Source organism: Talpa occidentalis, unplaced genomic scaffold, assembly GCF_014898055.3.
Source record: "Talpa occidentalis isolate TD23 unplaced genomic scaffold, MPIMG_talOcc4v2.1 talOcc4.14, whole genome shotgun sequence".
Taxonomy (NCBI): Eukaryota; Metazoa; Chordata; class Mammalia; order Eulipotyphla; family Talpidae; genus Talpa; species Talpa occidentalis.
This window is the reverse complement of record NW_023601433.1, coordinates 56,848,702-56,875,518: the sequence shown is the minus strand read 5'-3', so window position 1 is coordinate 56,875,518 and position 26,817 is coordinate 56,848,702. Positions and strand designations below refer to the sequence as shown.

Sequence of the window (26,817 nt, the reverse complement as noted above, 5' to 3'; positions counted from 1 at the left end):
GGAGTTTGAAGAATTAAATAGGTTGCTTACTGGGTCAACTTGTACTCATAAATACAGAAACAAGTCACTGGCAGAGTTGGAAATGAGGACTCCTTAAATGATTAAAAGAATTTTCTATTGGATGACATTGCTACTGCACAAAAGTAGCTTTTCTATAGCATATAAAAGTGTAGGTTGTATGTTGGGGGCTGCTCTGTAACTAACAGGATCATCATGAAGCTAGCAACTGGTTAGCTCGAAAGGCTTATTAAATCCAGTGTGGTCTTATTTTACCTTTTACCTATTGGCATTATTTATCCCTGAGTTGACTGGTCTCATTGCCTTTCATTTAAAATCACAGAGATACTTTATCACAACCCTAAACCCCTCTGAGGTTGTGCTTTCTATCTGACAAGAGAAATAGTCCCATGGGAAGAAGATCCTGAAATCTTCCCCCTCCTACCCCCCAGATCTGTATTTCAGGGGTTGCTTCTTCTGTTACAAAACATATTTCCATTAAAGGCTCTTTTTTCACTCCTCTGCTCCCATGCAGCCAAGTAGATTTTAATAGTGGGGCGAGTAGTCACATCCTCAGGTGTTTCTGAGCTTTCAGGATTTAGCTGCCAAGATTAAATCATATTTAATGAATATGCTGGTGTTTTCATTAGTAATGCACTTGTTACAAATATGCCCCTTTGTTTCTGGCTCTGTGTTTATTTAATCAACAGGATTGTTATCTGCTTGTTGGCATATGCATTGCAATGCTGTTACTTGGCTGAATTTTGTTAACTTGCTACAAGTGTTTTTTAATGAAATGCTTAACGTAAGTTCATTTTTTAGTCACACATCTTTTTGTACTAGAGGAGAGATAGTGTAGAAATGAATGTATAGAAGACATTTCCCAGGGGGTGTTTAACCATCACAGGTACTTCTGAAATGGATTGACACAGCCAAATGCTTAGTAAAATAAACTCACAGCTAACAGTTTTGCTATTGATCCTTTATAAATTGCCCTCAAGCAGTGAGTTGAAACCAAAATAGGTTATGTGGTTGTAGCTTTCTCTTATTAAGTAGGATAAAACACATTTTCGCTTACTTAGAGGCTTTTTAGGTAGCCTATTGAGTTGTATTACCAGATAGAAGCTCAATACATAATAGACATGGATAAAGCAGAATGACTTACAGAAAAGTAGCCCACCTAGAATATCTTTGATTCCTGTTTCTAGAGAAAAATATAAAAGAAAAGAGCAGATTGGTTTCTTAACATGCATTGGATAATTTTTTCTGACTACATACACATCAAATTTTATTTTCAACTTAGTGTATATAAAGATGTATAAATGTGATTTACTTTGGTTTCTTTTCATTAGTCACCTAAAAATATAATCTCAGTTACTTGTGCTTATTATATGATTAAAATTTAACGTAGTGAGTAATATTTAAAAATTTCTTATTTATCTCAAAATAATGTAAGGAGGGAATTTTGCTTCCAGTATTGACTAGGTAAGCTCAAAAGCTGCTTAACCCTCCAGCAATAGCAACTATAAACTCCAGAAAGAACAAAAAACCACTGCCTGAGGGATGCAGAGAATGAACCAAAAAACGGGCAGATTTTGAAAGCAAGTGGATGCTTAGAAAAAAGGAACAGTAGCAGTGATTGTTCCATGATTTTCAGATTTTGGGCCTGAGTCAGCCACATTTGACAACATTCAGAATAATATGAAAGAGACTTTCTACCTAATGAACCATATAACAGAATTTGGACAAACACAGCTCCGAGAAAGTGAGAAGAGACTCAGATAGGGAGTCCCAGAAAGAGAGAATCACAAGTTCTATGTATAAACTTTGCCTAAATCTTTAGCTAGTTCTTAACAATTTCTTTATGTAGCTTGGCTAGGGATGAAGGAACTAAATTGAGATTTGAATTTCTTCTTAAGAGTAGGAGTTTATAGTTTGAGTCTAGTCAAATTAATTGCTGGCTGATGCAAAAACAAAACAAAAGAACAAACCCAGCACTCTTTAGATAAATATAACACAATCCAGAGGTCACTATAACATAACGTTTAAAACATGCAGGTTTCAATCTAGAGTTGCTCAACACATGAAAAAGTAGGAAAATCTGACTTATTCTCAATAAACAATATAATCAGCAGAGACCAAATAGAACATAACTCAGGTGTTAGAATTAGCAGACAAGTGTTTTTAAATCCCCTACTGTAACTCAGTGGTGTGAAGCTATGATTTCCAAATTGTTGTCCTTGGGCCAGCAGCTTCAGCTTCACCTGAGAATTTACTAGAAATATAAATTCTTTTACCTCACCTTAAATCAAATGAATACAATTTTTGGAGTGAGACCCAGAAGTCTTTATTTTTAAAAGTCTCTCCAAGTGATTCTGAGACACCCTAAATTTGAAAACCTTCACTGTAAAAGAAATTATTCTCATAATGAATGAAAAGATAGAAAGTTCCAGAAGAGTGGAAAGCATGAAAAAGAGAAATCCTAGAACTGAAACTCCATTATCTGGTAAACAAATTCATTGGCAGGGCTTCATAGCAGAATGGAGATGACAGAGGAAAGAACCCATGACTTTGAGGATGGAAATTATCTTCTCTGAGGAACAGATAGGAAAAAAAAAATTGGGAATGGGGGAGACAAACAATATCCAATATCTGGAGGAGAAAAGGATATATAATTAAAGACCCAGAATGTATGACCACAGAGACTGGAGAAAAAAATGTATGAAAAATTAATGGTCAATATTTTGTCAAAGTAGCTGAAAGACCTAAATAGTTTAACAACCTCAGAAAGCTCTTACCAGCCTAGTACAAAGAAATCCAACAAAAATCAAATTATTGGTACAAACATATGGAGAAATAGCTTGAAAGTATCTGGAGAAAAATATGATACCCTCAAACAGAGGAACAACAATTTGAATAATAGACTTCTCATCAAAAACAATGAGGCCAGAGATAGTGAACCAGCATCTTTAGAATGCCCAAAGAAAGAACACTGTAATTCTATATCCAACAAAAAAATCTAAGTCCTGAATAGAAGATAAAAAAAGACACTTTATTAAAAACAGAAGCAAGTGAAAAAATGCTGAACTTCATTATTCCTAGGGAAAATGCAAGTTAAAAGCACAGTGAGCTACCTACCTAGCAGAGTGACTAAAATTTGAAAACGTGGCACAACCAAGTGTTGGCAGGATGTTTAGCAACTGGAACTCCCCATTTTGTTGATGGGAATGCAAAATGATGTGTTGGAAAAAAACAGTTTCTTAGAAAGTTAAACACACATGTACCATGTAGCATTTATTTCTAGACAAATGAAAACAGACTTACTGACCGAAAGCTATCCCTCCAAAGCTCAAGCCCTAATCTTCAACATCTCAGAATGTTGCTGTATTTGGAGTGAAGGTCTTTAAAGAAATAATTTAGGTAAAAATGATGTTATATATGTGGGCCTTAATCTAAACTGAAAAGAAGATTAAAACCCAGACCACATGTGTAGAGGAAAGAGCATGTGAGTCGATGGGCATCGGCAAGCCAAGGAGAGAAACTTCAGGCGAAACCAGCCCTGCCAACACCCTGCTATTGGACTTCCAACCTGCAGAATTGGGACAGTAAATTTCTGTTTTTAAGCCATACAGTGTGTGGTGTTTTGTTAGAGCAGCCCCAGCAGTTTTGTTCATACAAAAACTTGATTTGAATAATTATAGTGCCTTTATTCATAATCACTGAAAATGGAAACAATTTGAATGTCCTTCAATTGCAAAATGGATGACCCAACTGTGGTCCATCTATTGAAACTACTCAGTGATAAAATTCAGTGAACTGCCAATACACGCAATAGTGTGACTGCCTCTCTTGAATGTCATCCATGTAGTTAGTGAAAGAAGCCAGAATATGTACTATATGAATCCATTTATGGAATATTATGGAAAGGTGAAACTGCAGGAACAGAAAATAGATCAGTGAGTGGGCTGCTGGAGGGATTGAATTTTATGAAAGGAGTGGTAAAGGGTGTTTTGGAGGTGAAGGAACTGTTTTGTATCTTGATTGTGTTATGATCACGTGATCATGCACCAAAAAGAATGAATTTTCCTATATGTAAATTTTTTAAGTCAATTTAGAAAGTAAATAAAATATAAACAAAAGCATAAAATAAAAACAAAGGCGATATCAGACAGAAGAAAACTACTGACATTCATTACCAGCAAACAGGCACTAAAAGAAACGCTAAGGGACATTCTTCAGGCTGAAGGGAAATGATGGCAGGCAGAACCCCAGTCTTTCTTGTTAAGTACCCCTTAATGTGCCAGGTATGATGTGAGGAATATAGGGAAAGAGAAGAAATGGTTTGTGCCCCTGTGATTCTGTAGAAACATCGTGCATGTGGAACTGGAAAAGAAAACGTGATTGATGGTGCGTTCAGATGACATTATTAGGCACCAGAGTTCTAACTTCTGGGATACAAATGAACAGCACATGGTTCTTTTCTCATGAATGGTGGGAGACAAATGCAACCAAACCAGTGTATTTTATGAAAAAGACCTGTGTGTGTACACGTGTGGATGTGTGCATTTCAGCTTCTACACAATTGTGCTGGTGTCTGCGGGTTCAGTGTCAGTTCTTTCTCTTTCAGACATCATTCAGTCGGGGTTTCACAAAGAATATGAAACTTGAAGCTGTAAACCCCAGGAATCCAGGAGAACTCTGTGTGGCCTCTGTCGTCAGTGTGAAGGGGAGGTTGATGTGGCTTCACCTGGAAGGTATGCGTTGTCAGCCATCATTCTGAAGACTCAGAGTCCATCTGTAGAGAATGAGATGCAGGGGAACACCAGCCTTTCTCAGAGATGCCTTTTGCTTTCCTTTTATTTAAAGAGATCTTAAATTATTCAGTGTTCTTAAATAAGTGAAACTAATCAAATATAAATTCATTCAGAGGCACTCATTTTAACTAATAATTTCATGAAATGAGATGCTGGTGTGATAATTATGTTTGGAACACAGTGGTCTTTTTGCTTCTATGATTATGAAAGCTAATGTCACAATTAAATTAGTATGAGTCACTAAAACTGGTATTTGAGGTCTTGGTTATTATGGTGATAAAATTATGTATTTGCATTTTAATATGAATAATACTCTTTTACTTTGATGTCTCCTTTAGATGTTTAATTTTTCCTTAAAATAGTAACTGGAGATGATTTTTCTCTCCAAATGTATAATAAATAGGATTTAGGCTTGTTTGCTTAATGATGTATAAACTGTTGGTTATAGCTTCATTTTATTTGTAATTGTATAGATAATTCACAGAACATTGTACTTTGTAAGCAGAATCTAGAATAGGTTTTGAATTTAGATAGAAGTCTAGATTTTCTAGACATTATATCTCAATGAGAGAGACTTAAAATTAATTTAATCTCTAACATCTTCCCAACTTTATCTGATTTAAAATTCTTTGGTTTTATTTTTGTTTGTTTGATGATTTATTTTTCATTTTCATTGCACTCAATAGTAATTTCAAGTGTATATTGAAAAGCAGTAAGACTGGATATGAATTATAAAATAATGCCAACTTTCCTGGTTCATATTTTAAGTCTTATGACATAAGTCATTCCATCATTAGAATTGAAAGTTTGAAAGGTCATAAAATTGGTGCTGATATCTTCAACCTTAATCCTTCAGTAAACAAGTCTAAAAAGCAATGAGAGATCTGAGATAGGCCTACAGTCTCCTAGATAACATAGTGTAAGGAAGTGGGATTGGTAGAGAACAGTGATTTTAGCTAATGTTCAAAGAAATTACTTTAAACCATTGCTCTGATAGAGGATTTCAAAATCAATTTGAAAGAAAAGGAAATTCTCAAAATGTTGACTGCTTAGTGGATTTTTAAGCAGAATGGCCTGTAGTTGGAATTAGCCAAAATTAGACACAGGCAAATGGCAATGTTTCTGCAGCAACTGGGATGGAACATGCCCTTATTTTCATCGCTCTGTATAAAGTGGAGTCAACTGCTCTTGGAAAAACAAGATCCCTTTTGTAGCTTGTGATCCGTAAATTGAATTTGCTCCCTAATACTATGCTAATAAGCCTTGCTATGAGATTGGAGTCTTGTTTGCAGTTTAATTTGAAAACAAAAGATTGTGAAGTTTGAAGCCTATGTTTCATCATTATTACTTAGCACATTGTGGTTAAAATTCTTTGACAGTCATTATTTATTTAGCAGTTAGTGCTTCTGTAGTGCTTTACAACTGTTAATTACCTAACACAGACAGCAGTAAGAGTGTCCTGATTTTTATAGATGGAGAAACTAGCTAAGCCATTAAGATATGCCTGGGGTTCAATTTCATTGCTCTTGACATCTATTTTGTTGCTTAATTCACCAAACCCTGCAGCTTCCCAATTCTTAAAAAGAATGATGAGCAACATTTAGTTTATATTTAACATTTTTGACAGCCTTTTCTCCTTTTGCTGTTTTTTTTTGGATATAAATTTCTGGTTTTATGGCAACGAAATGTGTCAGCTCATGTCAGCTTTTTCTTATTCTCTGGAGTGCTGAAATTAGTTAGCATTAGGAAGGATATCAGCAAATAGATGGTCTATTTTGTCTGACTTTACACATGAACGATTTTTTAAAAACCAATCTGTTGAATAATAACTACCTGGAATTACTAATCAAAATCGTGCTTTTGACTCAAACTTGAAACATAGAATACATACAAAGTAAAATTCCGTTCACTCTCACTGATCTTACTTGGGTTTTTTGGGAGGATTTGTTTTGTTTTTGACCCTTACTGAACATTTAATTACTAAAGTGACAGCAAGCTTAACAATGCTATTTATCATCACTCACAGTTTTTTGTATATAATGTTTTCTTTCCTTAGCCCTGGAGACAAAAATGTTAGTGGTTCGCTGTGGCCATGTTGTAGCTGTTACATTATTTTTATGATGATGATGATGATGATGATGATACTGATTACGGATCATTCAGCTGACACTTTAAGCATATAAAGCAGCTCATAACAATTTATTAGTTTTTCATGTATTAAATTGATTTTAAGCTTTTTCAACACATTAATAATTGACCATTTTTTGATAATTAAAGTGATTGTTTTTGTTTAATATTTGACTTCTTTTGAAGTCATAGTTCTTTAAGTATATAAAGGATCTGATATTGAAGAGCAATGAATAAAAGATGTGAGATTAGTGTAATATTTGAAAAGAATTTCAGGCTCTCACAAACTGCTGACAGTGAGCAAGGGCAGTTTTGATGATGGAGTTTTGTGTTTTGGAAAGGGTATCGCAGTGTTTTCTCTTATGTTAATATTCTGCCCGAGGTAATCATATCTATAATCATGAGCATTATTGTGTAATAAAAATTGCTTTCAGTCCTAATGTCTAGCTTTGCAGCCACACACACTAGCTCCTAAGTCTGCATTCTCACTATGCAAGTGAGTTTCATTGGGACAAATAGGATTTGGGGGGTTCTACCCTTCCTCATGAATAGCTCCCTCAGCGCGTTTTACATCACCTTCTTTGGTTTCTCTTATCCCGGTCATTATCAAGATTATTTTCATCCTGTTTAAAAGAGATGATATGCTCTATATTCCTGAGTATATTAAGTATTTTAGCCTTTTTAGTTGAGGCAGAATTTTCTTTTATGTCACCAAAAGACTGACTAACAGGCTTTATTTCTGCTATGTTATTTAGTGCTTTTAGTTGTTGCCACTACAGAAATTGCTGTTGAGGGCAGCAAACCCTGGCTTTGAAGTTGGGAGGTCTGTTACAATGAAAACAGACAGGAGTTTTTGGTTTGAGCTTTTGTACTTCAACCATAGGGAGGAAGTGATGGCCCCACATGGTCAGTTTTTTCTTATGCTTGGTTCAGTTCTACTAAACTATCCTGCCCATCATAATTAATTGAGGGGGTGGGCATTCTATTGGCATGCAAGTTCCTGGGGCCATGATAGACCTAGTGCATCTTTCTCCCTGGATGTATCTTAGACAGACTATAGTTTGTAAGTGAGTCTAGGAGATGAAGCTGGCAAGGCCTGACATGGCTTAGAGAAACTTGTTTGAGGCAACTTGTTATGATTAGGAAACCAGGTGCAAAAAACTGCCCCCCTAAGCCTTTCTGTAATTTGTGAAAAAGTCAGGTGGTTAATAAGCATTTCGCAGAGATTTGCAAAAATGAAACAAGGAAAAATGCAAATGTGAAAGTAATTTTATTTCAAACCAGTGTGACTAGTTTTAAAATCTTTACAAAGAGGTTTGGTCAGCCTGAGACATTTTTGGGAGAAGCTGCTTCAGCATGTCAGGATAGAAAACAATATTTCTTGGATGGTTAAAAAAGGTAGCCCAAGAAAGGTCTCTGGGGAAAAGGACTTCCAATACTCCCAAATCTGTTTTGCTCCAAAAGCCCGGGCTTGGTTAGATAGGTTCTTGGTGGAGAGAAGCAGAACTGGCTGTGCCTGTCTCATAGAAATGGGAATTTTATTTTATTTTATTAAGGATTTATTTATTTATTTATTATTTTATACATTTTTTACATCATTTTTCATTTTTGCACAATGTATGCATTTTCATCTTGGTTATAGTCCCCATACAATTCCTACCCACCTTGTTTTAATCCTACTCCCTCCCCTACCCCCAGTGTGTCTCTGGTTTATAGTTGCTTGTTGATTTTGAGACATGGGAATTGTAAGGGAGGGCCTTTGATAGGAGGATGGGAGATCACCTTTGCATCAGGAACAAAAGCAACGGATGGGTTTCCTAGCTGCCTTTATGATGAGTGTGACCTCTAAGGGATCCTGTTCTCACTCCAGAGGCTGAGTCCCTTGAGGGGAGCCCTCGCCTGAGCCCGTTTGCCTCCCAGAAAGGTAGAGCTGCTCATTGCCCTTCCGTGCTAGGAGGCAGTGGCTGCCTTTTGAGGGGGCGCTCCTGAACAGTTACAGCCCATAACTGGGACACTCCGAAGAATGAGAGAGATGGTAGGCAGCTGCAACCCTCCCCCAACTGACTCTCCTCAAAAAAAAAAAACAACCCCACAAACAAAGAAGACAGAGAAAGAAAACTGCCCACCTCAAATGGTTTCTAACCCAGAGCTGGATTGGTTAGGCTCAAATCCTGGATCTGCCACTTAATAGCTATTTGATCTTTTCCTGTGCCTCCGTTTACTCATGAATAAAATGGGCCTGGAAATAGTCCCAATCTGTTAGGGTTGTGTGAAGATAAACACTTGGTGAAGTGTCGGACCTATCTTACGCTGAAAGGGTTCCAGTCCTGGAAAAGTACTCGCTTCACATTGTGCCATTTTTGTTGTTTTCCTGCAGATTGTCTATTTCCTATGCTGTCTTGTCCTTGTCACTGACAGCTTTGCCCATCTCTCTGTTCCTTAGGAATTTCTCTCTAGACTTGACAAAGAGATCCTCTGAAGCCTTGTTTTGTAGCACTGCATCTGCAGGTGGAAGAAGCGTGGCAGATGGCTTGCATTGTTCCTGGCAGCCCCTTCTTGTGCACTCCTGGATGAGCAACTGACTCCTCATTCTGGCACTTTACCTTTGCGTCACATACCCGAGCCCTTACAACTTGGTGTGGCCTTTAGCTCTCGATGAGGGGACTGAAGGTTAACTCCTTCTTTAGTTGAATACCTCGAGCCTTTCTTCACATCCCAGCTTTTAACTGAGATGAAGGAGTCATTCAGATCCTATTACCGAAGCCAGTAAAAACCATTTACCTTCCTCTGAGGCTGACTTAATCCCCTTGCCTCTAGTCCACCAGTGGCATTTCCCACTCTGTGCTTTTGCCCACGCTTATGTTCTTCCATAATTTGCTGGCAGTGAAGTAATTATGTAATTTTAGGAGTTTGTGCTCTTAGGAAGATACTTAAGCGTCATCTCCCTTTTCATCCTGCTGTCTGAATAGAACAGGTCACCCTTTCCTTCCTGGTGCCCTGTGGCACCTATTGGATCAGCAGTTACCATCTCTGCTTGAGAAGGGCAAGTAGAACATTGTACAAGTGGTCTGAAAATTTGGGCTCAGGATAGAGCAAGTGGCAGAAGTGACTCTTAAAAATCTACATGCTACGACATTTTCTTTGTGAGGATGAAAGGCCTATCCTCCTAGCAGTGTGGTTTAGTTTTCTTAAATTTTCAGGTAACTTGCAGGTAACATAATGGTGACCACTGGTAATAATAATAGCTGTAATAAGAATTGGCTGTGAAAGTATTCAGAACATTTTAAATACACCAGCGCATTGGTTTGGCACTAAACTGGGAACGTACATTTATCAAGTAATATGTGTAGTCCATTTTCACAATATCTGTTTTATGACTAGAAGGGGTTATGAAGCCGTTGTAATTTGCATCAGAGTTAAATGGCCAGGACCATTTTGTGCGTGCTGGTATTTAGCTTCATGAAGTTAGGATTTTTTTTTTTTGGGTGGGGGGGCATGTCATTAAAAATCCATCAGCTGTCATGTGATGACATGGCTCTGTAATGGAGACCAACTGTGTTCTTTCCCTTGGTTCTCGATGAAGAAACCAAATCAAAGCAGTTAAAGTGGTCAGAGCCAGTGACTCCCTCTCTATTCACAGAGCTCTTACTTTGATTCTTGGTTTAGGAGCATCTTCCCTCAAAGTGTATGCATTTTATTTTATTTTTTTAAAGAACTATTGAGTCACTATAGAATCTTCTTTTCTCTAGTTGGCTGTTCTCACAGTAGCCAGGGTTCCTTGAAACTTTTGCTCATGACCTATCCAGATCTTCTCTTTTCAGAGTCTCCCCTATGATGTTGATGATTTATCACAAGGCATCATTATGATTAAGAAACAGGATGTGATAGTTAAGCAATCTCCACTGCAAAGATATTACTACATATTGACATTTGTGTGACAGGGCAAAAGATCCCCATTGAGTTCAAAATAAGTAATTCCAATAAACTAATAAATGAATAAGTTTTCTAGAGAAATTGTGTTGTCTGTGTCCACTGCTCATAAGTGGTGTTATAGAGTCTTCCTCATTCTTTCAACTGTAGTGTCAACTTGTCTGGTGGGGGATGAAGTCTCCATGGTGCCCTGTGGTCCTCTCCCCAAGCTTGGCCATATTTCCTTAATTTCAAAGCTATTTTGAAGACAGGAGGATACTTCTTTTCTCTTCAGCTTTTTGGGTCTGAAGTTAGTTTCTGGATTTCTCCCTCCTCTTCCTGTTTTAAATGGAAGTGTCTCTTTTTCCCAAATCCCCATTTAACTTGCACCCCCTTGAACTCTTGTTGATTTATATTTCAGGCATTTATATCTACTGTAAGACTGTCATCATTTTTTATGTTTAACATTTAGGAGGGTCTTTTCTCTACCTTAGGGATGCACTCTGATGCTGTGTCTTTGTTGGTAAAGCCTGTTTATAACTATGAATTGACTTTTTCCAATGCAGGTCTGCAGACTCCGATTCCAGAGTTCATTGTTGATGTGGAATCAATGGATATTTTTCCAGTGGGCTGGTGTGAAGCAAATTCTTACCCTTTGACCACACCACACAAGACTGTCTGTAAGTGCTGTCTAGTTTGGAGCTGAGGTGGATAACATCTGGGATATGGGGGAATAAATAAGCAGTTTTGTAAAAATACAAATTTGTAGAAGCCAAAAACACGTTTAGATGTTCCACAGAGCGCCAGTATTTCTCCATCCTGGTTCTGTCAATTCTACCCAAGATGGGTATTTGGGAGCATTTCATAGGTTAACAAACTTAAACCACAGTGATGAGACAATTGGAGGTCAAATAGAGTCAGAGAGAAAATATTTAGGCTCTTCATTTCCAATTTTGTATGCACTTCATTAGTGTGAACAGAAAAAAATAAGGTAAATAGTGTAATTTTGTGTTATCATGTCTCTGAAAAAGCTAATATTTTCTCATCAAGTTTACCCCCAAAGAATTATGATTGATGCCAACAATTTACTGACATAGTAATACTTTTAACTGCTCTTAGCAGTAATTAACTGGTGAGATTCAATTGTGTATTACATCATCTCCTTCTGATGACAAAATACTAAATTAAAACAACACTACTAGTTAACCGAAACAGAAAAAAATCACAAACACACACATACTTACAACATATAAAACACATACAACAGTGTTTTTTAACGTGCTGTTGTAATTATCATGAAGTGACACCATTTAAATATCTTCAAACCTAATAATTTTTAGCATTTGCTATTCCACCCTTAAGGTGCATCAAAAAGGTTGTTTAAAATTGTGGGTCCTTAAAGATGCGGGGGTTCTTAATTTTTTAGTGAAATATATTTCTAATATTCTTCAAATAATTTATAGCACAATTCTACTCTCTGCAGCATCCTATTATATGCTGTTTATGTAGATTTGTAGAACTTTGCTCTAAAGAAAATTCCATCCCATAATTAGTTTCCCAGTCCCTATTGTCAACAGATTCTGAAGGGCACTTGCGTCTACTCCTTACTCATTAAGAATCAGATGGGGGCCTCCCTGGTGGCGCAGCAGTTGAGCGCTGGATTGCGAAGCTGCCCGCAGCCTCCGCAGTGCTGGTTCAATCCCCGGCTACTCCCGGCCACAGGAGGAGGGTCCCACATGGCATGCAGACCTCTCCTGCTGCCCGCTGCTCTCCTCAGCAGTGTACCTCGGTCCTTCTGCCTGCTCTGCTCCCTGCTCTGGCTCTGGTGAATTCTCTCACCCTCCCGCACTTCTGACTGTACCCAGTGCTTGTATAAATAAAAATAAATAAATCTTTAAAAAAAAAAGAATCAGATGGGCTTTATCTCTATGAAATTAAGTGTATGTAGTTGAGAGTAGAAACAGGTGGATTTGAAAGACTTCTCTTACACTCCAGTGTTCAATGAATCGGATCCAGTGAAAGGATCTTTAAGATATTTCTAAAATTTTAAGCTTAAACTAATTATTTCAATTTCAAGGGTGTCTTTTTTTGCCTTAAAAATAATGCCCCTTTTCCATTTTGCTCTTTGCAGGCTGGCTGTGCTCAGCTCCTTACAGCTCAATGTCCCCATACTTATTAACAAAGACTTGGTTAGACAAATTATTTTATTCTCTTTTTCACCTTAGAGAGCACAAAGTTTTTAGCTTTTCATGGTAATGACTAGAGTTAAATACTAAATAAAGCTAGGTGAAGAGATTTTAGTGTTATTATTATTTAGTCTTGTTTTCATTTCTAATACAGGCATTTTGCTTTCTTAAAGAAGCAAACTAAACTAAACCCACCAATTTCTGTCAACTTTAGAAGTTTTGTTAGAATTAATTTATACTTATGTCGGAAGATGCAGAATTATCTGTATCAAAATTAATAGATGCCAAAAGGACTGGTCTTTGTGATGATTCTAATCAATTATAAATGAAAACTAGAGATGTTTTATTCAAAAATAGTATTATATGCTAGTTTATTGTCAATATTTAATGGGCATATTTGATAGGTATCAATCCTCTTCAGTAATAAAGATTTTAGTTTAAAAACGCACCATTAACACTAATTTAGGAGTTATTTTGGTGACATTTGACTTAACACACTCTCTGTGGGGGAAAAAAATATTCTGGATAGTCACACTAACAATATATCTTGCCATGTATTCATGTGTGACCACTCTTTTTCTATTAAAAAACACATTTGAAAATAAAGTAGCCAATGTAGTGATAAGCTTAAATGTGCTAAATTTTATTGAAGCCCCATTTCTGATGAATCAAAGCACTAATATATTCAGGATGAAACTAATATAAAATCGTGACATGAATGAAGTAACTTCTCAGTATTCAAATTATTCAGTATTCAAATTGCTACTTTAAAACGGACACCATTTTACACTAAGCTATTTTTTAAAATGCTTTTGACCAACTAGCTAACAAAGCCTATTTTTTTTCCTGTTTGCCTGTTTTACAGCACAAAAGAAAAGAAAGATTGCAGTCGTGCAGCCAGAGAAACAGTAAGTTTTGTGGTTTTTCTTATTTCAAAAACTACATAGTACTTTTTGGAGTGTCTTTATGGAGGACGGGCAACATGGCTGTTTTATTAGAGAGTTATGTTAAACGGTTCAATAGCGAGGATGACAGTAAAATATATCCACTGTGATTTATTGTGCACCTACTATGTACAAGAGACGGGGCCTGCTTCTAATGGGTTCATACTCCAGATTGTAATTTCTGCTTTCATCCCTTGTCAACATACCTGAGAGACAGTCCAGTCTCACAACTGGATAACAGTGGTCTTTAATGCCCAGGGTGCCACAGAACTGCCCAGTCTTGCCCAGGGTGCTGACTGGACCTGGTGGCTCTGCACTTCCCTGCTGGGTGCACTTGAACAAGTTGCCTTAGTTCTCTGCTTCTCAGCATCTTTATTGTATAATACCTATTTTCTCAAGGTTATAATGAAGATTAAATTAGATTCCATGTGAAAAAATTTGTGGACCCTAAGCTGTTGAATAAATGTAGATTACTCAGCCTTTCAGTTGTAGTCTTATGAGAGAGTATTCAGGCAGAGGGTGTACCTGTAAGCACTTATGTCTTTGGAAAACTGTAGCTGTTGGTAACGTTTTTATATATTGAAAAACATTGAAAATCCATTAACATATACATCTCTTGCCAAGTGATTCTGTTTTCTTCATAAAAATATACTGATGGAAAGGGAATGGCAAACAGCATTTCTTCATGTGCCACTTAAAGTTAAACTTTAAAAGAAATCAAATAATACCTGCATTGCTGTTTGAATGGGAATAACATTTTCGTGGGGATTTTTGGCACATTCATTGCTAAACTCAGGGTATCCGTTAGTAATTTAAATCTAATTTTACTTGGATAACTTTGGAGTAGAGAGAGTAAATAATAAAATCATGGTCCTATAACTGAATCCACATTTGAATTACAACTCCTAAACTGGCATTCTGAGGACCAGCGAGTCTCACTCTTTACTTGCACCAGAGAGCTTGTTAAAACAGAGCACTGGTGAAAATGCATACATTGTACAAAAATGAAAAAATGATGTAAGAATTATATAAAACAAAATATTTTTAAAAAGGTAAAAAAAAAAACAAACCAAAAACAGAGCACTGGGCTTCAGTTTCTGATTCAGGTTGTCTGCAGTGGGGTACAAGCACTTGCATGTCTGGCAAGTTCCCAGGTGATTCTGATTTGCCAGCTTAGGGAACCCCACTCTGAGAACCAGGCTATAGACCCCTTGAGGATCTCTCAAAATGGTTTATTTTAAATGTGCATCACAGTTATATTGTGTGGCTCCTGCACAGCCAACCTGAACACCCACTGTGAAGCCCAGTTCACCAGGCCTCCCTAAGCTACATTTTTGTCTTTCATCTTCATTCAGCAACTTTTCACTAAACTTTAACAAAGTGCTTAGTCTTAGACTAAACCTTAGACTTCACATCTTTTGAACCATCACAGCTTCTTAAGAACATGTGTGGGTTTTCCTTGAAGGTCCTCTCTTCCTTGAAGGCAGATCACCTGCACAGACACCAGAAATCAAAGGTCAGCAGAAAGTGGTTTTCAAGTAGACATTGAAGTGAAGTCTGACTGTAATTAAATGCAAGTTACTGTTTCTTCATGTCTAAAATGTAATTAGGGATATTACTACAATTCTGTGACAAGGTGCCAGCCCAGCAGCAGTCTGCAAGGACTTCTTTGATCAGTGGAGACTGCTCAAGGGGCAAATGTTCCACACGCTTCTTCATGTCCTTAAAGAATCTGAGAACAACTGTCGCCAGTGATCTTAGCTGTTCTTATTGACTGGCCCGCATGTACTCACCCTATCTTACTGGATTCTTGACTAGGGTTTTTTTTTTTTCAATAGTCATGTGAAGTTAGGAAAAGACATTGAAATTTACTAGTTTCTTCTAAAGTGAGTGACTACTGATAGTTTTATTCTCTGTATTTACAGATTACCATCCACAGTGCCTGTTGAGAAAATACCTCATGACCTTTGTTTATTCCCTCACCTGGACACCACAGGTAAATGAGGATTTTATGTCCTTCCCTAACTTGTTGCTGAGAGTAGAGACATGATTATAACTTTAACTTTAGGTCAATTGGAGAATATCCTAACTTGAGCCTATGTTCTTTTTCTCTTGCTACTTAGCAATTGCACTTTCTGTTTTAATTTCTCAGCTAAGTTCTCTGTGCTTTTTTTTTTAATTAAGCTGCTTGGTCAGTAGCTCTAGATACTTCTTTAGGTCTTCGGGAAAAGAATCCATGTGACTTTTGGAAATTACAAGCACAGTTAGGACTGTGTGTCATGGAAGATCATATGGGAAAATGAGGAGCTGAAAATATCATTGCTAAAATAACATTTCTGTTTTTTAACATTTTATGCCATCTCCACTTGCATTCTTACACTAGTGGTTAATACTTAAGTCCCTGCAGGTTTTTGAATTGTTTCTTTAAACCACCTGTGTTTGCATAACTTGTTGTGATTAATATATAAATATAAATGTATAAAGTTCTATATCTTCTAACAACCTTTGAAAACACAAATATGAGTCATCCTTTGACCACAAATCTGATTATAGACATATTTGTATAGCTCAGTAATATATTTGATTAAGAATTCTATTTTTGAGAAAAATGAAACCTGCTCTGAATTTCGGTATTCAAACCTATATGCCGTGGAAAAATCCTATTAGTCAAAGTTATCTTTGCTGTAAAGAGAGCAATTTTCTTAGTAGACTTACTAAAATTGTTTTCTTCTGAAGTCTGGGCAGGGTAATCCTACCAAAAAATTTTCCATGTAAATGTAGCTGTAGACTTAATTTCCTTGTCTATTGTATAGAATTCAAACTTTAGAATGGTTTTATAGGAACCATATCAGCGACTCTTTCAATGTCTATTTTATCCCCTTTGTCTTATGTCCAGAAAAGATAACAATTCTCCTATCCTACCTGTTCTTAATTGAAGAACTATGAAAATAAGCCTTCCTGGACCGTTAAATGACCCTCCCAAATTAATAACAGTATTTGTACAGAAGCACCACTGTTCACATAGCTTATAGCAGTGGTGGGGGGAAGTGAGTTTCTTAGCTGAAAGTGAAACTTCATTCTGCATTTATAGACATCAAGAAGGTTTAATGTATATGTTAGCATTTAGTTATTCTTTTTCCCCATGGCTGCTTGAGACAGAATGAGACCACCAGTGCGCTCTGTTCACTTTCCAACTTGAAATCACAATGAAAGGAAACTCAGATTTAAGCTACTCTAAAGTACATTTCATGTCCATTAGATTGGCAAAACCAAGTTGACAATATCTAGAGGTGACTAGTTTGTGGGGCAATGTGATGCTGATAGACACATAGATTGGGGTGTCTCTCTTTGGACCAGTTTGGCCTCGTCTAGTAAAACAGAAGCTGTAGACATCATGGCCAAGCATGTCCCTCCTTGTTACATACTTGTAAGAATTTCTTGTCCAGAAGCCAAAGTAGATTTTTATAGTTGAATTTGTCAAATATTTAACAATATAAATATTACTGTTGGTAATATTTAAAAAAAGAAACAATGACATTTCCTTCAATACAAGAATGGAAAATCAGTTATGTGAATTATTTATACAATAGAAGACATGCACAAAGCTGAAAAACTGAAGGAAAGTTCAGATATACATTTGCCAACTTGAATCTCAGAGTCTTTATGTTGAGCAAACAAAATGTTGTATTTAGGAAATATTTTTAATATGCCCAAAATATCATATATTACTTGTCAATATCCGCATGCAGATGTATGTAGCAAAATTTATAGATTAGAATAGAATGGTAAGTTCCAGATTCAGGCTAGTAGGAAGGGGAAGGTAGACTAATGGAGGACTTAACTGGGTAGCTGATATTGTTTTTTCCTTAAGCTGCATATGATGACTTAGTTGTCATTTTGTGTGTGTTTTTTGAACAGAAACATTCATTTTTATGGTAGAAAAAAATAATCGGAATTGCTAAGATATTATAGCTCTAAATGTTCTGACAGTCAGGTGCAGTGCTTCTCCGGGTAGTTTTGTCAGCTAAGTGGATTAAGCAATTTCTTTGTTGTTGGTTCCTAAAGCATCAGCTGTGTTGCTCTTCCCCGCAGGTACAGTCAACGGGAAATACTGCTGTCCTCAGCTTTTCATCAACCACAGGTGTTTCTCAGGCCCTTACCTCAACAAAGGCAGGATCGCAGAGCTGCCTCAGTCTGTGGGGCCCGGCAAATGTGTGCTGGTCCTCAAAGAGGTAAATCACAGTTGGTTGTTTTTACAGAAGGCCAAAAGTGGAGGCGCACTTTCTGAAGGCCATGCAAACAATTTGAATCCATTCAGGGGACATGTTTCAAGCACCTGCTACATCTCAGTCCTGTGGCTAGATGCTGCCAATGCGAATACGGTGTCCCTGCCATGAATGACACAGTTTGGGGAGAGAGATACTCATCCCCCAAATGCTGCACTAGATATAAATAAAGTGCTTCAGGAAGATGGGAATGGATCTATTGTGTGTGGAATGAGGGCTTTGGGGTTGGAGAGTGGAAGTTTTTTTGAAGAGGTGCGCAGCCTAGACAGGCAGTAAGAAAGGACTTTCCAAGACAATTTAGGGTATCGTGAAGAATGGACACTTCTCCACAGAGTGAGGCGTGGCATCTTCTTTTCCCTCCCCCCTGCAGTATAGCGCCTGTGCCCTCACGTGTGGGATAAATGCTCCAGAGGCCCCCAAGTGCTGGCCTGAGCTGCGTCACGGGCTGCCTTCTGGCAAAGCCCATCCCACCCATCATTTTGATGGCATTATTTCCCATGATACCTCCCACCTTCAGGAGACGACCTACAGATGGAGGTATAACCCCCACCTTGGTAGAGGTTTTTCTCTCTTCTGAATTTTTATAGCTTAACCCCACACAGTATTTGGAGATGGATTGCAATTTTGGAACTCTTTCCAGCTTGTTCTTAAAACTCTGTCTCTGCTTTTTGCACAAGGTCCTAGTTTTCTTTTAAGAGAGAGGGCACTGTATATGTTTTCTTTATTGCTACTGTAGCATGATGAATATATTTTAATTCCTTGGGCACAATGATCCACGTAGCTATGGAACAAATGTTTTGTTTGGCAACTTCTAGAGCCAGATGTTGCATGAAGACCCGGGTCAAAAAAGATCTGTCTTTGGCTTCTTGGGGCTTCACTTTCTTGTTAAGGAAATGACATAATTCTGAACTAGATGTATGGTTAGGTGTGTACTCAAAACAGACCAGAGCAGAGTGTCCTGGGAGCCTGGAGGAGGTGACAAACGTCTGGCTGGTGACATGTGAGCTTGCTTGGACAAAGTGAGTAGGACCTTGAAGATAAAGTAGATTAGGCTACCAGATGGAAATTGAAGACAATGTTCTGGAAGGTGGTCATGAGTGGTGGTAGCCTCACCACTTAGGCTGGGCATAAGTCATCAGTATAAAGGTGTGCTATATTTAAAAATGAAATAGGGAAATCTGGCTTGGCTGATGCTAGTGTGAGGCAGGACCAAGTTGTAGAAGGCCTTCTTTGTAGAGTTACTGCTCCAGATGACAGGAGCCCTTGAGTCACACTTGCTAACGCTGCCTGTCAAATCAAGGACCTCTGTCAGCTTTCATTTCATTTTGAGAATGAGACCATTGCAGCAAAGCAAACACTTGCTTTTCTAGGCTACTAGTGTAGTGTTTACCATCAAAGACTTTTCTGTACATAGAAAAATCTATTTTAGAGCGAAAACTAGGTTATAATATTCTGTCAATAGGAAACGGACTGGGCTATTATGGTGGCTGTTTATTTGGGAGCATTTAACATATGAAATGTTTCCAAGGTGATTCCTGCTGTTAATGAGCTTCCAAATAGATGGGTAGGATGAATAAGCAGTGAGACCACTGCAGTGTGGTAAGTGTGGCAGGGCCTGACAGGGGCGGGAGGGCACAGGGAAGTGGCCTGCGGGTGGGAAAAAAGATGCAGGCCCAAATGGAGGGAGACCTTGTAGGAGACCTGGGGCATCAAAGGTTCTGTGGAATGAATTGAAGGAAAACCAGCGCTGCAGAGAAGGACAGTCAAGCACAGATATAGAAGAGCACGAATCTGTATGGACAGGCTGCTCACCAGCCTGGGTGCTGGCTAGGCCTTTCCCATCTTCCCTTCTGGCAGTAATTGGGACCTGCCTACCTTCCAGTAACTCACCTCATGCAGTTTTGGGGCATTGTGTTTTGAAATCGATGGTATGGGCCTTGCTGAGCTTAATGGCAAGTAGATTCAATTGATGAGAAATTTGTAGCTGAAAACCAGTGGTGTTGGGCCTCTCCGATGGCGCAGCAGGTTGAGTGCAGCGCTATGAAGCTGTTTGCAGCCTCTGCGGGGCTGGTTTGATTCCCAGCTGGCCAGGGAGATACCCAGATGGCGCAGCAGGCCAGGGAGATACCCACATGATGCGGCAGACCTCCCCTGTCTTACCCACTGCTCCCCTTCAGCAGTGATTTTGGTCTGTCTGCCTGTTCTGTTTCCCACTCTGTCTCTGGTGAATCTTCTCACCCTCCTGCACTTCTGGCCTGTACCCCAGTTCTTGTATAGATGGATAAATCTTTGGGGGGAAAAAAACAGTGTTGTTGATGGGGAGGGGCATGGGTCTGAAAAGCTGGCATGGGTGGGAAGCACGGCTCCTGGTTAACACCAACTGTAAACAGGAACAGACTATAGTCCCTGCAGTTATTATAAGGGATTGAAGAGGAAATCAAGCCGGGATTACAGGTATGAATTGCTTTCATGATATAAAATAAGACCTACCCACAAGAAGTGACCAACCTAATTAAGTCCACCGTTGTGTTCAGCCTGGGTGTGTTTGCTCCAGCAGTGTTATCAGCCTGTTTTTGTGCCCAGTTTTGTTGGGAATGATTGGAAAGGGAGTTAGAAGTTGACAAAAATACAGCAAAGTGACCTGTTTCTTTGAAGATGCCAGGGACACCATTTCATACCCATTGTTCCAGTTATTGAGATGAGGTCCTTGGCCACCTGCCAGCCCTGTTAGCATACAAGATAACCTTAGGTTCAGCCTCTCTTTAGTGGTTGACTATTTTACTTTACTACATGATCTTTTAAAGTCAAAAGTAGTTATCCCTGATCAGTTCTCCTGTAGGTGCCAGCAGCCAAGTTTAAAAGCGAGGCCAAAGCAGTTTTCTGATGACAAAACTAGTTTTTTTTTTTGCTGATGTTCAGAAAACACATGAGGCAGGAAGGGGGAAAAAAAAAACAGCAAGCACTTCAGTTCTGTGAGTGCAAGAAAAATGGAAGTTCTGCCAAGCCAATATTTATGCTAATGCTACTCCTTCAGCACCAGAACCTCTGTATGGTTTCAAATTTTACTTAATGATAATGAGGTAATTGGAGCAAAGACAAAATACATTGGCTTTTTCGGGCCATAAGTGGTATTAGCAGTTAAAGGTTTTTATATTTGGAAAATGTCATGAAAGTATAGTCTTCCCTTTGTCTGATTTGTTAGAAACAGATAATGTCTGTGGGTGTGGGCCTGAGGTGGCTTTAGGAGTGGAGAAATGGGGACTGAGGAGAGATCCTGAGCCATGAATATGAAGACAAGGTGCTCGAGAGACAGAACTTTCTGGAAAAAATGGTGATTGTTGCTTGTCTCTTTCTGGGCAGTGAGTGTTCTCAGTAGGGTCCAGAAAGGGGGCAACAGAGGGGGAGGTAGTGGGAAATATTTCAGATAATAGAAGACAAGTCTTGCTTCACTGACATCTTTCAGTCAACAAAGGCAAGCAAAGGTGCATACTTACCTCTTAGCTATATTCTGTTGTGTCTTTGTGCTTCTGTTCAGGTTATGCTGAACATTAGCTAGCCCATTAAGAACAACACACCATGCTCACAGATGGGTATTATCTATAGCGCATAATCTGTGATGCAAGAGTTACTATTACTAGCAGGATGTCAGACAGTGTTCAGCACGGTTGGCAAAGGAAAAACACAATTTTTTTTGTCACTAAAGGCTTTTTTATTTTCCCATGTAGAAGACAAGATGCTGTTCTTGAACATTCTCATTATACCATAAGTTAGGGTTTTGTAGGAACGAAAATCAGCAGCAATGCTCTTACCCCTGGGTGTCCATTCTCATGAATTATATAGTGTCGTAAATTCTTGGAGTGGATCAGTCATTAATTTTTAGATGTACAGAATAATTTTATCTAAAATCAGTGCACAGTTGAAATTCATTGAGCATTTTTTCTTTTTTTTTTTTTTTTTTTTTTAGTGTATGGAGTTCCTCCTGTTACCAGCAGTATAATTCTAGTTACCATGAATATAGCAGCCAACAAAATGAAGTCTTGATTTCTTGCTTATGTTCTAATAGGTATGGATAGCAAACAAGTAAGCCAGTAATAAGTAATATGTCAGGAACAGGCCAGAAAATAGGTGTGAAAGGTGTATAAAGGATGTTCAAGGGAGGCCTCACAGATGAGAATTACTGCATAAAGAATGAGGTGGGGGGGGGGCTGTAAGGAGCTCCAATGAAGACAATCCAAACGGCACCAGAGCAAGGCCCTGAGCGGCAGCCTTGTGCTGGGCAAGCCCAGGAGCAGCTGGGGCGGTGTGGCTGGTTGAAGTGGAGTTGGGAGTATGTATGGAGCCAGTTTTTTTTTTCATCCCTCCCACTCTGGGGCCAGTTCTTGGAGGGCCACAAGGCTAAGGGAAGGACTTAGTTTTGCTCTAAGTGAGAGAGAAAAACCTTTGATGAACTTTGACCTTAGGAATGGCCTCATCTGACTTAGGATTTTTAAAGATCATACTGTCTGTTATTTGAAGGAGGAACTCTCGGAGCCTGAGAGAGCAGAGAGACCATTTGGAAGCAAATGCAAAAAGTCCACACAAAAAATTAAAATAAAAAAATTTAAATGGTGGTAGTGAATGTGGTAGCTCGTTCCTATGAGTAGTAGCCCAGGTGGCGAGAAGTGATTTTGGTCTCCTGGTGAAAGGGATATGAACCATGAAAGTAACAGATTTTATGGATGTTTTCAATGTTTGGTCTTAGCTGTCAAAGAGGAAAGTTGCTGAGAAAGGCATGCTTTTTTTTTTTGACAGATTGTTTTCCCATTAAATATCCCAGTGAAGATGGATCTTTAAGAAGGTCTAGAATAGAAATATAAAATACCATAGTAGGGACAGTGTTTAATGCCAGAGATACTGTGGAGGGAATGTAGATAGAAGAATCCAAGGACTGAGCCCGGAGGCTCGCTGGCATTTGAAGTTGGAGACATAGAAGGATCCAGAAAAAGCAGGCAGTGACACAGGAGAACCAGGCGAGATGGGAGTCCTGGTGGCAAGAAAAGAAATGGTCTTCGAGGAGGGAGTGTTGAATGGTGCCACATATTGTTGATGAAGTGAGATAAGAATGAAAATGAGTATTGCCCATTCTTTGACAACTTGGCCATCACAGTTTTGACACTTCACTAGTTGTGAACATGGAAGAATCATTGGATTGAGCTCCAGAGAGGACTGAAGGAGAGAATGAAGCAGCAGTGAGTATAGATAATTCTTAAGGAACTTACTATAAAAGACTAAAGAGAACTGGGAGGTGACTGAAGTAGGATGAGAGACAAAGGGGGAAAGTCATTGTTTTGTGTTTAAAGATGGGAAATGTCTCACTTTCTCACCCCCAGAGAGAGGGGATAGACAGAGAGTCTCATGCACACAAGTGCTGAACAAATAAACCAGGTCCCCTGGACCTACCAGCCAGGCATGCAGAGGATAACCCAAGCCTGACCATCAGTGGCAGCCTACGGCGTGTCACTGTGGACCCAGTGGCACAGTGGTATTGGAGAGCACCTGAGCCCTTGGGGGACTCAAGCATGTGGGATCCCTTGGGGGACGGTTGGATCCCACAGGCTTGTGGGAAGACCCTCAACTGAAGAACTTGACTTAGAAGGGATATCACTGATAGGTTCACGGCACCCCTTGCTTCTTCCCCCCACCCCTGGGAAAAAAAAGATGGAAAATGTTACCAGTTTATACAACAAGGGAAATGATCCAGTAGAGAGATGGGAAAATGGTGGGTAGAAGAGGGAAGTTGTCTTAGTCTTATCAGGCTGCTCTAATAAGACATCATAGTCTGAGTAGCTTAACACAGATGTATTTCTCCCAATTCTGGAGACTGAAGTCCTAGGTTAGGGTGCCAGCATGTGTGGGTTCTGGTGAGGGATCTTCTCCTGCTTTGCAGTTGGTTGCCTTCTTGTGTCTTTACATGGAGGTAGAGAGATGGGGCACAAACTCTGGTTTCTTCTTAGAAGGACACTAATCCCATTATGGGAGCTCCATCATCATTACCTCATCTAACCTTAATCACGTGGGGTCATGAAGGGAGGGTTAGGGCTTCAATGTATAAATCAGGGGAGGGGAATACAGATCAGTCCAGAGCAGAAGGAAATCCACAATGTTAAAAGGAATATTCTGAAAAGAGGTCCAGGTTAGGATGTTTGTCTGCTGATGAATCGTGAGTTCAGAGGCACAATGTATGGGTTTGGGGAATAGCAAGGGACTTAAGATTAGGTCAGAATAGGAGAAACTATGGAGCCATGTGGGGATAGAACTCTGGGCTGAAAATGTATCTGGAAGTGTTGAGTGGTAACTGAGGTGAATAAAATAGGCATGATGGTGTTGGTCTTTTAGGGAGAAGTAGAAAATTCCAGAAAATTATAGCATCCTTTGGGGAGAAGGGGGAGCAATTGAAGCAATAAAATGGGAAGTTAGTTGGTGCAGGTGAGATGGGGGGCCCTGCTATCAGGAGAGCATGGGGGTTCCCTAACCTGTGGCTGAGAGAGATCCCTACGTGTCAGGGAGTTGCCCAGGGGAAGTCAATCTTATGCTACAAATAATCTAAATAAAGTCAGAAGCTGGTATTGGCCAAAGCAATAGATAAGAGTTGTCAACGTGGTAAAATATGTCAGAACTATTATTATTAAAATTCTTTTAACAGCAAAAGGAGAGATGGACATAATGGTTATCATTAGCTAACATGTTGAGGAGCATTAAGTGTAGTGGAGACTGAAAGAAAACACTCTTCAGGGGTAAATAACTTGAAAAAGTTATTTGCCTTCTTTTCAAGGCTCATTTTGCACTTTCCTCTGGCTTGCTTAGAAGGTTATGTTTGTTCTGAAGAGCATTAGAGACTGCTAGCTCCTCTTTTCTCTTACAAACACATCTCTCTTTTCTTCTGGTTTTTGGTGGCATTTACATATGTGACAGTTTGAGGAAAAATGCTGCCACCGACACCTTTGGTCTGTGGGGTGTGTAGTGACAAAATTCCTGGAAAGAAGCACTACTGCTCAATTCTTCTGAAACCCACTTTCCTTTTGCAAAGGAGGTAATTTGAAAAAAATTACTGAAGTAACTTTAGTTTATAACATTATATAGGTTTCAGGTGTACAGCATTATTGTGTGACATTTGTTTATACCACATTATAATCTCCACCAAAAGTCTAGTTTCCATCTATCCTCATACAATCGCCGCCCTTGACTCCACTTGCCCTGAATTAACATTCTCCATCTAAATCTGGTTATAAAAATAAAAACTCTGCCTGCCTGTTCTGGGACTCGCTGGGGCTTTAGTTGTATTGATGCCAGGTGTTGAAGTCTAAATCTGTTCTCATTTTATTCCTCTTGCAGTTTTCCACATAAGAGCCCATTCATTTAGCAAAACCCAATTGATTTTGCTGACCAAGCAAGAAAAAAAAAATCTTTCATTTTATTAAAAAAAATTAGCTTCATTTTATCTGATTATGAAAGTGAAAAAGCAAAATCTTGACTGCAGAACAGAAAGGTCTGTTGAAGCAGAGTGAACATGTGAAGGAGAACTTTGTTCGGGATCCTTTTTCTCAAGAGAGAATATTCTATTTATTTCCCTGTGGACTAACAGTCTCTTCTGGTCTACACCAAAGAGACCTCTTCTCATGGTCAATGTTGGGGATCTGTCTTCTTCCCATTAAATCAGCCACTAAAGCTGTGGGAACCGTATCTGCATTCTCGGAAGTGTTTTCTCATTTTAACACTCAAAGAAATAATTTTCTTATTAAGTGGTTCCCTGCACTTTCAACATGTTATAACTTTAATCATATAGCTGTGGTTGGAAATTATCTAAATGACTTTTGGTGTTTTGGGAGTTTTTGTGAAATGAAGTGAAAGTAAATATGAAAAGAAATCATGGAATAACATAATATCATGAAATGAACAGAAAAAATAGCCCATGGATTTATATAATCTTTTGCATGCTGAGTTTGTACAGGAGAGAAGAGGGGAGTAGGAGGAGGAAATGCAAGTTTCTTGAGCTGCTCCTGTGCACCCACTGCTGTGCAGCTGGCTCCTTTCCCTGCTCAGGTGGAAGGGCTCAGTGCAGCTCCAGGACACCAGGGCACAGGTGCTCAGGGCACCTACTGCTATCCTCTTTGTTACTCTGACTCTCTCCCTCTCTGCTTCCCACAGCCTGATCCACCAGCATTTTGTAAACAAACTCCTGTGCCTGGTAGAGCAAAGGGGCACAGCAAGGAAGCACTGCAGGACTGGACTGTGGAAAGCACTGACAGGGTCTGCAGTGAGGTGAAAGTGCCAACTGGACTTGATAATTAGGACACTGGTGCCTTTCCCAAAGCATTTTTGTGTACCAGTTGAAGTGGAAACCAGATTTGCATAGGTTGAGAATTGAATTGAAGATGAAGAAAGTAAAAGTGTAGACTTTGGAAGAAGTTTGGTTGTGAAAAGGAGCAAGAACATCACAGAGATTCCTAAGGAGAGTTCTTTTGCAAAAACACAAGACAAACAGATTTGTACCAGTGGGGATAATAGGTTAAAGACA

The 26,817-nt window shown here is 38.9% G+C and overlaps 1 protein-coding gene across 5 annotated transcripts in view; it reads left to right on the top strand.

The window, feature by feature from the left end:
• The window catches only part of SFMBT2 (Scm like with four mbt domains 2), a 194,087-nt gene that overhangs the window by 135,626 nt on the left and 31,644 nt on the right, over positions 1 to 26,817 (top strand). For all 5 annotated transcript variants that reach the window (XM_037510580.2, XM_037510576.2, XM_037510577.2 and 2 more), the window contains exons 11-15: positions 4,625 to 4,751; positions 11,414 to 11,527; positions 13,899 to 13,941; positions 15,903 to 15,973; positions 18,070 to 18,209. In XM_037510580.2, the coding sequence (XP_037366477.1) occupies positions 4,625 to 4,751; positions 11,414 to 11,527; positions 13,899 to 13,941; positions 15,903 to 15,973; positions 18,070 to 18,209 (495 nt within the window). The remainder of the gene's footprint in view (positions 1 to 4,624; positions 4,752 to 11,413; positions 11,528 to 13,898; positions 13,942 to 15,902; positions 15,974 to 18,069; positions 18,210 to 26,817) is intronic.